The sequence below is a fragment of the Rana temporaria genome, chromosome 7, assembly GCF_905171775.1.
Source record: "Rana temporaria chromosome 7, aRanTem1.1, whole genome shotgun sequence".
Taxonomy (NCBI): Eukaryota; Metazoa; Chordata; class Amphibia; order Anura; family Ranidae; genus Rana; species Rana temporaria.
The window spans coordinates 205,905,687-205,919,388 of NC_053495.1; the positions used below are offsets into that span (position 1 = coordinate 205,905,687).

Sequence of the window (13,702 nt, forward strand, 5' to 3'; positions counted from 1 at the left end):
TCAGAGTCAGGCAGCAGAGAGATGATGTAATCTCTCTGCTGCCTGCACAGTGAGGGCGGAATGTTACTGCAGGGCGGGGCGGTGAGAGATGATGTCATCTCTCTGCTCCCCCGGCCGCCGGCTTGTTAATTGGCCACCCGCCCGCTCACCCACAGAGCCGACCAGCTGACTGCCCACTCTCTGACTCTCACTCGCCGCAGAGCCGCCCGCTCAGACTCTCAGGTGCCGCAAGTTCCGCAACTACCCCCCGCTCAGACTCTCAGGCGCCGCAAGTTCCGCAACTACTGCCCGCTCAGACTCTCAGGCGCCGCAAGTTCCGCAACTACTGCCCGCTCAGACTCTCAGGCGCCGCAAGTTCCGCAACTACCACCAACTTCTCGGGGGGTGGCAATTGCCCTGTGCCCCCCCCCCCCCCCGATCCGCCCCTGCAATGAACAAATGCAAAAGGGGCTCAAAACTTTTTCATAGCAAACCCCAAAAATAAACACTCTCCACCCAAATGCCTACCGTCCATGGTATAGTTACATATCCAATAGAGCAGCTAAGGTTCTACAGAAAAATAGTGAGTCTCAGTCTAATCTCTCCTGACATAGACACATACAAGGACGGCGATAATGGCGAGCGATTACTTGAAGTTCAGTCGGATCTGCATTAGAAAGTTTGCGACGTGTGAAATAGGTTTTTGCAGCAGCCATTTAAATGCTATTACAGAGTAACAACAATTGAGTTGACAAAATCGCACTCCGGACTGTTTGAGAACGTACTGGAGGGCATAATCACCCTTTTAAAGCTGTCTTGGGTAAATTAGGGGATGTCCCGGAGTATTTCCACACTCTGAGATTCCACCATGAGTTGTATATTCCTTGTAATGGTGTGATTACACAGCAATTTTCCTCGCTGAGAATAATATACAGTGGAACCTCGGATAACGAGGTTAACGAGCGTTTCACCATACGAGCGCAGTGTATTTTTAACCACTTAAGGACCGCCTCCTGCACATATACATCGGCAGAATGGCACGGCTGGGCACAGGCACGTACATGTACATCCTCTTTAAGTGCCCAGCTGGTCCGAAGCTCCGCCGCCGCGGGAACCGCATACCCGATCGCCGCTGGAGTTCCGCGATCGGTCCCCGGAGCTGAATAACGAGGAGAGTTGTGTGTAAACAAACCTTCCCCGTTCTTCACTGTGGCGCCATCATTGATCGTGTGTTCCCTGTTATAGGGAAACACGGTCAATGACATCACACGCCCAGCCCCGCCCCCCTACAGTTAGAAACACGGATGAGGTCACACTTAACCCCTTCACCGCCCCCTAGTGGTTAACTCCCAAACTGCAATTGTCATTTTCACAGTAAACAATGCGTTTTTTAATGCATTTTTTGCTGTGAAAATGACAATGGTCCCAAAAATGTGTCAAAATTGTCCGAAGTGTCCGCCATAATGTCGCAGTCATGAAAAAAATCGCTGATCGCCGCCATTAGTAGTTAAAAAAAAAATAATAATCATAAAAATGCAATAAAACTATCCCCTATTTTGTAAACGCTATAAATTTTGAGCAAACCAATCGATAAACGATTATTGCGTTTTTTTTTTTTTTTTACCATACATAGGTAGAAGAATACGTATCGGCCTAAACTGAGGATTTTTTTTTTTTTTTTACATATTTTTGGGGGATATTTGTTATAGCAAAAAGTAAAAAATATTGCATTTTTTTTTCAAAATTGTTGCTCTATTTTTGTTTATAGCGCAAAAAATAAAAACCGCAGAGGTGATCAAATACCACCAAAAGAAAGCTCTAATTGTGGGGGAAAAAAGGACGCCAATTTTGTTTGGAAGCCACGTCGCACGACCACGCAATTGTCAGTTAAAGCGACGCAGTGCTGAATCGCAAAAACTGGCCAGGTCCTTTAGCTGCCTAAAGGTCCGGGTCTTAAGTGGTTAAGAATGGTTTAATAAAACGGAGCTCCACTCTAAAGTGGAGCTTCTGCTCACCGGAACCCTCCCGGTGCATCCACTTCCGGGAGTCCACTCTGCGGGGACCTACGGATAGTGCGTCACTCCCCCCCCTGTTGTGTTATAGGAAACACACAGCTCCCAGAACACAGCGGGGACCAGTGAGCACGGCGCAGCCCTACTCGAGCATGCATCATAGGGAACCGGGCAGTGAAGCCGCAATGCTTCACTTCCTGATTCCATCACCGAGGATGGCGGTGAGGGCAGCAGAGTGACGAGCGATCGTTCATCTTCTGCTGCCGACGTCGCTGGACTCCAGGACAGGTAAGTGTCCATTTATTAAAAGTCAGCAGCTGCCGTATTTGTAGCTGCGGGCTTTAAATTTTTTTTTTTTTTTTTACGGCGGAGCTCCACTTTAAGGCTCTGTTTCCACTATTGCAACCCCAAAGTCGTGCGATTTTGCCACAATTTTTTGCTTCGACTTGAAGCAATGCCTGTGTATTCTTGAGTCTCATCAAAGTAGGGACCAAAGTAGTGCAGGGACTGCTTTGAAGTCGGTGTGACTTGAAGTCGCACAGATATGAACGCTACTCATTGGAAATCATAGGGGTACGACTTTTCGTGCGACTTTTCAGTCCCAATCACATGACAAGTCGCACAAGTGGAAACCGAACCTTACCTGCAGGCGGCAGTGTGGAGCAATCTCTGTAGTGTTCTGCAGAGAGAGAATAGCGCGATCGATCTCCCCCCTAAAAATAGGCCGCTTGTTGTTTATCTGTCGTTCAGTTATATATACACTTTCTAATTTTTAATTGCTACCTCCTCTCATTTCAGAGCAAACCCGACAATGCGGAGTTGGGCCCCCCGAAAACCACAGATGACATTGTCAGCGAACGCACAGAGGAGCCGCGGACGAGGCGGAGACATAAGACGGAGAGCCTTAAAGTGCCCAGTTATCCAGAGCGGCCTGGGATCAGCTTGGAACATGCACAGAGGTATCTAGCGGGAGAATCCGCTCTACTTTGATCCCAAACTTTCTGTCATTTCCAACCGCCCCGGTGACATCATTTTATCTATGCAGGAAACGGCAGACGCAGCTAGAGGAGGGCGACATCGGAACCTTGCACCCCTTGTATAGTCACACCTGCCTGCAGTGGATGAACTTTATGAATCAGCTCGGTAGGTCACAAGCTCCAGGCCTTGGTTTTACAAGAGAACCTGTCACTTTTCCCTAAATGGGCAAAGAGACAGGTCCTCTTTTAACCTCTTGTTGCCCTTGTCACACATATGTGCAACAGCAAAGAGGGTGGGCTATAACTCCCACTTGCCACACATCTGCCTCCCATGGGCAGCTCACTCACTACACGCTCCCAGCACAGACACCGAGCTTTCAAATACAGCTCCCAGTGTGTAATAATGATCAGGAGCTGGCGGGACCGGCTGCCGATCATGTGAGCACCGCGACAGCTAGTCTCTCTCTCTATCTATCTACTTTTATCTACTATATATATAGATATATATATATTTAGAGAGAGATATATATATATATATATATATATATATATATATCTATATATATATATCTATATATATATATTTGAAAAAAGGGGAGTAAGAATATCCTCACATGTAGTGTGCATGTGGATATTACAAAATAAGAGGGTGATTCCTGTTAATGTTTATGGATAGGCTTGCTCAGTTAGCCTTTTAGATAGTTTTTTGCTGGAAACGGCAATTACTCTTTGTTCTATAAATATTATGATATTTTATATCTAAATAAACAAAAAACTTTTTAGAGAAAATCTCTTCTTGTATGAATATATTCTGACCAACCAAATTGTGCCTAAAAAGTCCAAAAACTAGCCCTCAGTTATCTCCTTTATCATATATATATATATATATATATATATATATATATATATATATATATATATATATATATATATATATATATATATATATATATAGAGAGAGAGAGAGAGAGAGAGAGAGAGAGAGAGAGAGAGAGAGAGAGAGAGAGAGAGAGAGAGAGAGAGAGAGAGAGAGAGAGAGAGAGAGATATATATATATATATATATATATATATATATATATATAGAGAGAGAGATATATATATATATATATAGAGAGAGAGAGATATATATATATATATATATATATATATATAGAGAGAGAGAGATATATATATATATATATATATATATATATATATATATATAGAGAGAGAGAGAGAGAGAGAGATATATAAATATATATATATATATATATATATATATATATATATAGATAGATATATAAATCGAATGTGTGTGTGTATAATAATGAATATAAATAAATTCATATTCATTTAAATGCTACATATTAACCACTTAAGGACCGCCTCCTGCACCTATACGTCGGCAGACTGGCATGGCTGGGCACAAGCACGTACCTGTACGTCCTCTTTTTAAGTGCCCAGCCGTGGGTCGCGTGCCCGCGACCCGAAGCTACGTGACCGCGGGATCCGCGGACCCGACCGCCGCTGGAGTCCCGCGATCGGTCCCCGGAGCTGAAGAACGGGAAGAGGTGAGTGTAAACACAGCTTCCCCGTTCTTCACAGTGGCGCCGTCATCGATCGTGTGTTTCCTAATATAGGGGGACACAATCAATGAAGTCACACCTACGGCCACACACCCCTACAGTTAGAAACACAGATGAGGTCACACTTAACCCCTTCAGCACCCCCTTGTGGTTAACTCCCAAACTGCAATTGTCGTTTTCACAGTAAACAATGCATTTTTAATGCATTTTTTGCTGTGAAAATGACAATGGTCCCAAAAATGTGTCAAAATTGTCCGATGTGTCCACCATAATGTCGCAGTCACGATAAAAATCGCTGATCGCCGCCATTAGTAGTAAAAAAAAAAGCGGGGTAGGAGTGCAAAGTTGTGGATGGCTTTGTTAGTATTTTGAATTCTCTTAGTTGGGTGAGAGGAAGCCGATGTAGCGATCGGCAGAGAGGGATGGGAGAGACACTTTTACATTTCCTAACAGTTTTGAACACACAGGGATTATGGTACAAAAATGTCTTACTGTTGAGTGTTTTTATTTTTTTTAACCTTTTATTCTTGCATTAGTAAAAATATAATAAAAAAAAATGAGTATCTGGAATTGATGTACCTTTCTGTATTGGTGATCAGGTTGTCCATCTGTCCAGCTGTGTTCTGTACACACCATTACCCGATTCCTGCTTCCATCCATTCTGACCGAACTCTTCAATATCATCACATCCCTGGCCAGCGACACCAGCGTCCGAGTCTTTGAAAAAAACACGTAAGTCTTAAGCTCGTCTTGTGGGCTTGTTAAAGATTTTAGATATAAAATGCGTGTAAATATCAACTTAACCACTGAAGGACCGCCGCACGACGATATACGTGGATCGCGAACGCACCGCCGGCGGCGAGCTTGCGACCTGGTCCGAAGCTCCGTGACCATGGGACCCGCGGACACAATCGCCGCCGGTGTCCCGCGATCGGGTCACAGGAGCTGAAGAACGGGGAGAGGTGAGTGGAAACAAACCTTCCCCGTTCTTCTCTGTTAGGTGTCACTGATCGTCTGTTCTGTGATATAGGCAAAGACGATCAGTGACGTCACACGTCCAGCCACGCCCCCCTACAGTAAGAAACACATATGAGGTCACACTTAACCCCTACAGCGCCCCCTAGTGGTTAACCCCTTCCCTGCCAGTGTCATTTTCACAGTAAGTGCATTTTTATAGCATTTTTCGCTGTAAAAATAACAATGGTCCCAAAAATGTGTCAAAAGTGTCCGATGTGTCCGCCATAATGTCGCAGTCATGAAAAAAATCGATGATCGCCACCATTAGTAGTAAAAAAAAAAAAATATTAATAAAAATGCCCAAAAAATATCCCCTATTTTGTAAAGCTATAAATTTTGCGCCGTTTTCTGGGGTCCCCTGGTAGCTCTCTCGGTTGCTCCCCTCCTCGGATAACCCCCTCTGGGAAGCTCTCTCCCAAGGGGGCTACCTTGCGGGCGTGCTCCTGAGTCCCGTATTCGGCATCCATAGCTGCCGAGTACAGGACTCTGCCCCACCCCCCGGCGCCCGCGTCATTGGATTTGATTGACAGCAGCATGAGCTGTCAATGAAGAACCGAGAAGCCTGGGCAAAGGAAGAGCGCGTTCGCGACGCAGGACTTTCCAGGGCTCAGGTAAGTAAAAGGGGGGGCCGGTAATTGTCAGATGTTTTTTCACCTTAATGCATAGGAGAAAAAACATGAACCTTTACAACCCCTTTAAGCAAAAGTAGAGCGAAAGGGAAAAACTGTTATAACTACAACTTCTCTGATCTGAGAAGAGATTTGTTTTCTTAGGACAATTGGAGACATTTCAGTTATGTAGTGCTTTATTTTCCTCTAGTGGTCCTGAGGGTCCAGCCTTTGTGCCATACTCCACCAGCCAGCACAGCCCGACTCGGCCTGCCGCAGCCCGCGAGATGACCCTGCTGGGACGTAACTTCCGACAGTGGCGATACAACACAGAGCAAGGTAAGTCACCCCCCCCCCCTATGCCTTGTGCCATTTATGTGAGTGTGGTCTATAACCCCTAAAGACGTAGAATCCCTGTTTAATATGTTTGTATTTAAAACGTACGTAAAGCCAAAACTTCATTTTATATAGACTAGGGCAATAGTTCTCAACCCTGTCCTCAAGTACCACCAGCAGGCCATGGTTTGGGAATTTCTCTTAGATAAAATAGCTGTCCAAAATACCAAGCCATTGACTCTGATTTAAAGCACCTGTGCAAGATAAAGGAAAACCTGCAAACATGGCCTGTTGGGGGTACTTGAGGACAGGGTTTAGAACCTCTGGACTAGGGCATAGTTAAAACCAATGTCGGGTTCCGTTTGGGAGACTTCCCTTTACTTTCTGTCCTGAAGAAACAACATTAAGTGAAGGGAAATCTGTTTAAAACAGGGGTGTCCAACCTTTTGTCTTTCCTGGGCCACAGGAAGAGGAATTGTCTTGGGCCGAACATAAAATACTCTAAGGCCGGCCATACACGTTTCGAATCTCGGCTGGTTCAGAATCTAACTGTTAATGGGCAGGTCGAATGTTACTAAGTCGATCAATCGATTAACTTGGGTACAACCAGCCTGCCGGATTCTCTTGCAATCATAGGTAGTAGTGGCTGCTATACGCTAGCGATAATCACTGTCTTCTCCCAGCGGGGGCAGCTGCCCACGCCAGGAAAAGACAATGGCCTGGCAGGATTGATTCCTACATGAACACTGTTGATGGGGGAATCAAGCAAATTTTATTTCCTGAAACCCTGGGTTGCAGGAATGAAATTTGCACCATGTATGGCTGGCCTAACGCTAAGGATGACCGATGAGCAGAAAAAGTTGTCGACTGCCATGGCTTCTATGTAGGGTTGTCCCGATACCACTTTTTTAGGACTGAGTACAAGTACCGATACTTTTTTTTAGTACTCGCCGATACCGAATACCGATACTTTTTTTTAAATGTGTCCCCAAATGCAGCCATGTCCCCCACAAATGCAGCCATGTCCCCCCACAAATGCAGCCATGTCCCCCACATATGCAGCCATGTCCCCCACAGATGCAGCCATGTCCCCCCCCATATATGAAGCCATGTCCCCCCCATATATGAAGCCATGTCCCCCCCATATATGAAGCCATGTCCCCCCCCATATATGAAGCCATGTCCCCCCCCATATTTGCAGCCATGTCCCCCCCATATATGCAGCCATGTCCCCCCCATATATGCAGCCATGTCCCCCCCATATCTGCAGTCATGTCCCCCCCCCCCATATGCAGCCAGTACTAGTATCGGTATTGGGACAACCCTACTTCTATGTGTGCACAATGTCCCTCCAGGCATGCCCGGGTGGCATGCTGATCTCTTTTGGGCTGCGGGTTGGGCACCCCTGCTCTAATGCAAGGAGAATTCCTCTCTTGGGGCCGGTTCACACTAGAAATCAGTGTGGGAATGGTGCATTCCATGCACCTTTCCTGCTCTGCATTCAAACATGCTGCCCCTGCTTGTGGTGGTCGGTATCGCAGTTTGAACAGCTGCTCCAGTTTTGGTGCACGGAGCCGAGATTATTTTTTCATGCAGGACTTCTATAGCGCCAATAGTCTACGCAGCACAATTTCAATGAACATAATAGATACAATGCAATTTAAGATGATAAGGTTAGGCGGGCAAGTTATACAAATAGGTAATAACTGTGATGCCGCGTACACACGGTCGGAAATTCCGCCAGCAAAAGTCCGATGTGAGCTTTTGGTCAGAAATTCCAACTGTGTGTAGGCTCCATCGGACTTTTGCTGGCGGAATCCCCGCCAGCAAAAGATTGAGAGAAGGTTCTCTATTTTTCAGACGGAAATTTTTTTTATCGAAAATTCCCGATCGTCTGTAGCAATTCCGACGAGCAAAATTCTGACGCATTCTCAGAAACAATACGACGCATGCTCGGAAGCATTGAACTTAATTTTCTCGGCACGTCGTAGTGTTGTACGTCACCGCGTTCTTGACGGTCGAAAGTTCGGGGAACTTTTGTGTGACCGTGTATGCAAGCCGAGCCTGAGCGGAATTCCGTCGGAAAAAACATCCAAGGTTTTTCCGAGGGAAAATCTGATTGTGTGTATGGGGCATAAGGGTATAAACTGATGAATAAAGTAAAGGTTAGAATGAAGGAAAAAAGCTGGGACAGCCGTACTCCAAAAAAACTCCTCCTTTAATTAAAAATCACAAAATACATGCCACAGCAAAAAACAGCACAACAAAAGAAAAGCTGACGTTTCGCACTATGCCTTAGTGCTTCTTCATATGAATGATGAATAAAGTAAAAGTTGAGTTGTTAGGTGGAGGCAGGATAGGCTTCCCTGAAGAGACACGTTTTTGGGGAACGCCTCAAGGTGGATAGAGTTGGCAAAAGATGGACAGATTGGGTTAGGGAGTTCCAGAGGAAGTCCTAGAGCATTGGTTCTCAACCTGGGGGTCGGGACACCCTCGGGGGTCGAATGATGATTTGCCAGGGGTCACCGAAACCTGGGCTGTTCCCGAAGCCCGCACCCTTCTCCCAGCCTTTTTGTGGCCACCCAGCAGGGCTATCCCTGGAGCATGTGGTCACCCAGCTGGGCTGTTCCTGGAGCCCGCAGCCACCCACTCAGCCTCTTTGCAGGTGCCCATTCAGTTCACGGCATGGCTGGGGGCCAAAGACTAGAGGTCAGGTGACTGGTGAGGAATGTGAAGAGGGAGGTGCTGGAGGAGACCCCATCTCCTGATTTCGGCATAGGTATCACTGCTACGAGACACCACAAAGTCGGAGACAGTGAAGCCGGAGACACAGTGAGTTACATTACCTGTGATTATAGTTGCCATTAAAAGGTAGCGCTAAATGTCTGTGGGTTAGGGGGGGGGAAATACTTGTCTTGCCTTGGGTGCTGACAACCCACACTACAAAAATAATTTTACTGTTAGGAGTCCCCACAACTTGGGAAATTTTATCAAGGGGTCACAGCACTAGAAGGTTGAGAACCACTGCCCTAGAGGCTAGCATGGGAGAAGGTGACAAGGAAGGTGGATAGCAAGAGGTCTTGGGGGGAATGAAAAGGATTGTTTTGATGATATTTTGAGGTGAGGTTGGTGATGTTTATTGAATTTTATTTGTTGGGTGAGAGGAAGCCAATAAAGTGATTGGCAGAGAGGGGTAGTGAGTGAGTGAGAAACTTATATAGCGCAACACAAGCGAACTGAATCGCCTCTGGGCGCTTTGGTATCCATTCCCTGGGCCCTCAGAAGAGATGGGTCTTGATCTTTCTCCTGAAGGCCAGGTGGTTTACCTCCAATCGGATGGCGGTAGTGGATACTAAATGGTTGGTAAGGTGGATGAGTCTGGCAGCAGAATTCATGATGGATCATAGGGGTATAGTCTGTGTAGAGGTAGGGAGTTACAACAGTCATTCCTTAGATCAGTGTTTCCCAACTCCAGTCCTCAAGGTACACCAACAGGTCAGGTTTTCAGGCTTTCCATTATTTTGCACAGGTGATTTGATCAGTTTCACTGCCTTAGTAATTACCACAGCCGTTTCATCTGAGGGAAATCCTGAAAACATGACCTGTTGGTGTGCCTTGAGGACTGGAGTTGGGAAACACTGCCTTAGATCATCGTTTTTCATCCAGGGTTCCTCCAAAGGTTGCAAGAGGTTCATTGGCAATAATACATTTCTGCCTCTCAAATAAGTTCCCACTGATACCATTGGTCTTTTTAGCGATCTATAAGCGGGCAATACTTCCAAATGACCACAAGTGTAAAGGAGCATTCTTCCTACTGATCATCACACTAATGTATCACGAGTTCCCTGAGACCTGAGTTATTTCAAGGGTTCCTCTGTGTTGAAAAGGTTTAGAAAGGCTGCTTTAGATTCTGAAGAAACAAGGTAGTGGTCTTGGCTGGTAGTGCAGGGGGTCCATTCTACATACAGGCAGCTCTGTGATAACCCGTGGCCCAACACTGGCTCTATAAACTGTTGGCTTCTCCATAAGAACATTTGCTTTTAAAAACAAAAGATTGCTGGATTATTAAAACCTTGTGGCGCTCTCTTATTTTTAACTGAGATCATGACCTTCTGAGAATCCTTCTTTGCTCCCAGCGTGCACCTTTGAAGAAGATGATGAATATGATGTGGAGGTGGAGAAGGATGGGTATGATAAAAATGATGATCAGGGCAGCCAGGTGACGAACTGTAAGTTTATTGTAGTCTGCTGGCTGTGAACACAAGGGTGTCGGTGTGGGGTGTGGTGCACAGAGGTTATGTGATTGTTGTGGGGTGTGATACACAGAGGTGAGTGTGTAATAGGAAATGTCCTACCTTCTTCCGTGTCCTACCTTCTTCCATGTCCTACCTTCTTCCATGTTTTACCTTCTTCCATGTCCTACCTTCTTCCGTGTCCTACCTTCTTCCATGTTCTACCTTCTTCCATGTTTTACCTTCTTCCATGTCCTACCTTCTTCCGTGTCCTACCTTCTTCGGTGTCCTACCTTCTTCGGTGTCCTACCTTCTTCCATGTTTTACCTTCTTCCATGTCCTACCTTCTTCCATGTCCTACCTTCTTCCATGTCCTACCTTCTTCCATGTCCTACCTTCTTCCATGTTTTACCTTCTTCCATGTCCTACCTTCTTCCGTGTCCTACCTTCTTCGGTGTCCTACCTTCTTCGGTGTCCTACCTTCTTCCGTGTCCTACCTTCTTCCGTGTCCTACCTTCTTCCATGTCCTACCTTCTTCCGTGTCCTCCTACCTTCTTCCGTGTCCTCCTACCTTCTTCCGTGTCCTCCTACCTTCTTCCATGTCCTCCTACCTTCTTCCATGTCCTCCAACCTTCTTCCATGTCCTCCAACCTTTGTCCTCCTACCTTCTTCTATTTCCTACCTTCTTCCTTGTCCTCCTACCTTCTTTCATGTCCTACCTTTTTCCATATCCTACCTTCTTCCATATCCCACCTTCTTCCATATCCCACCTTCTTCCATATTCTACCACCTTCCATATTCTACCACCTTCCATATTCTACCACCTTCCATATTCTACCACCTTCTTCCATATTCTACCACCTTCTTCCATATTCTACCACCTTCTTCCATATTCTACCACCTTCTTCCATATTCTACCACCTTCCTTGTCCTACCTTCTTCCACCTTCTTCTTTATTCTACCACCTTCCTTGTCCTACCTTCTTTCATATCTTACATTCTTTCACATCCTACCCTCTTCCATGTCCTACCCTCTTCCATGTCCTACCCTCTTCCATGTCCTACCTTCTTCCATATCCTACCTTCTTCTATATCCTACCCTCTTTCACATCCTACCTTCTTTCACATCCTACCTTCTTTCACATCCTACCACCTTCCATATCCTACCTTCTTCCATATCCTACCTTCTTCCATATCCTACCTTCTTCCATATCCTCCTACCTTCTTCCATATCCTCCTACCTTCTTCCATATCCTTCTACCTTCTTCCATATCCTCCTACCTTCTTCCATATCCTCCTACCTTCTTCCATATCCTACCTTCTTCCATATCCTACCTTCTTCCATATCCTACCCTCTTCCATGTCCTACCTTCTTCCATATCCTACCCTCTTTCACATCCTACCTTCTTTCACATCCTACCACCTTCCATATCCTACCTTCTTCCATATCCTCCTACCTTCTTCCATATCCTCCTACCTTCTTCCATATCCTCCTACCTTCTTCCATATCCTCCTACCTTCTTCCATATCCTCCTACCTTCTTCCATATCCTCCTACCTTCTTCCATATCCTCCTACCTTCTTCCATATCCTCCTACCTTCTTCCATATCCTCCTACCTTCTTCCATATCCTACCTTCTTCCATATCCTACCTTCTTCCATGTCCCACCTTCTTCTTCTTTCATGTTCAACCTTTTATTTATGTTCTACCCTCTTTTATGTTCTACCTTCTTCCATTTATGTTCTACCCTCTTTTATGTTCTACCTTCTTCCATATCCTATCTATTCTTTCTTCTTCCATGTTCTACCTTCTTCTATATTGGAGCACTTGCTGAAGAAGAGGTGACACCTTTCATGCTGCACACCATGTTTGTCCACCTAGTAGTGATATTAGCGGCTGAGACATCCGCTGACCTCTTATACCTCTTGGGGAGTGAAGCTGTGGGCGTTCTATGCCATGGTTTGTTCCAGCTCACCTTGAGGCTTTGGGTTTTCCCTCCTTTTCTATTCTCTATAATACAATGGAAAATATACTGGGCTGGTGGTTTATCTAGGCACCACATCCCCACCAAACTATTCTGTTCCATAGATTATTCATTCATGTATACGGTACCTTTTAGGTGCCAACTTAATAGGTATACAGTATATTATTTAAAAGAATAACAAATAAATAAAAAAAATAATAATAAATTGATAATAATTACTATAAATAATTATCATAGACTATAACCTAGCAAAAAATTGTTTTTATTACTTTGTAAATCTTAAATTGATTCTAAATATAACACTTTAAATAAAAAAAAAATAACAAACAACATAATTACCTGCTCTGTATGATGGTTTTTCTCAGAGCAGCACAGATTCCCCTTTTCTTGTGTCCCCCACCAGCCCTCTTGCCTCCTCCCCCTCCATCGAGTCCCCCCATAGCAAACCGCTTCCTAAGGGGGCACTCGTGTGCTCGCTCCTGAGCAATCTGTGTGTGTCTATTGGCACACAGAGTGCGGCTCAGCCCTTTAACCACCCCCCCCTTCCGATCCCTCCTCACTGGCTGTGATTTATAGCAGCGGGAGCCAGTGGTTCCAGCTGCTGCTTTTCTGTCCAATGAGGAGGGAGAGAGCTGAGAGAGCCTCTGCTTTTGTGCACACCGCTGGATCCAGATGGGGCTCAGGTAAGTATAATGATGGGATTGGGGGAGCTGCTTGAAGAAGGTTTTTTACCTTAATGCATAGAATGTATTAAAGTAAAAAAACTTGTACCTTTGGAACCACTTTAAAATTACATAAAAGATAAAGGTCCATGCAATTGTATGTATAAAATGTTCCAATTTATTTTTACCATTTATAACCCCAGGCATCTGGCAAGCTGCGATATCTTTTCAATCACATATGAAAATCACTATTTCCACTTGGTTGAAGCGGTTTCTGCAGTGCGATGAGGATAAGGCGCCATTCACACGGGCATACTACAGTATACACT

At 45.2% G+C, this 13,702-nt stretch overlaps 1 protein-coding gene across 4 annotated transcripts in view; it reads left to right on the forward strand.

The window, feature by feature from the left end:
- SZT2 (SZT2 subunit of KICSTOR complex) overlaps positions 1-13,702 on the forward strand; it is a 223,145-nt gene that overhangs the window by 145,115 nt on the left and 64,328 nt on the right. For 3 of the 4 annotated variants that reach the window (XM_040360884.1, XM_040360885.1, XM_040360886.1), the window contains 4 exons: positions 2,790-2,950; positions 3,037-3,134; positions 5,135-5,267; positions 6,372-6,499. In XM_040360884.1, coding sequence (XP_040216818.1) covers positions 2,790-2,950; positions 3,037-3,134; positions 5,135-5,267; positions 6,372-6,499 — 520 coding nt within the window. Of the gene's footprint in view, positions 1-2,789; positions 2,951-3,036; positions 3,135-5,134; positions 5,268-6,371; positions 6,500-10,632; positions 10,726-13,702 lie in introns of all 4 variants that reach the window. The other variant, XM_040360883.1, reaches the window with a different exon arrangement.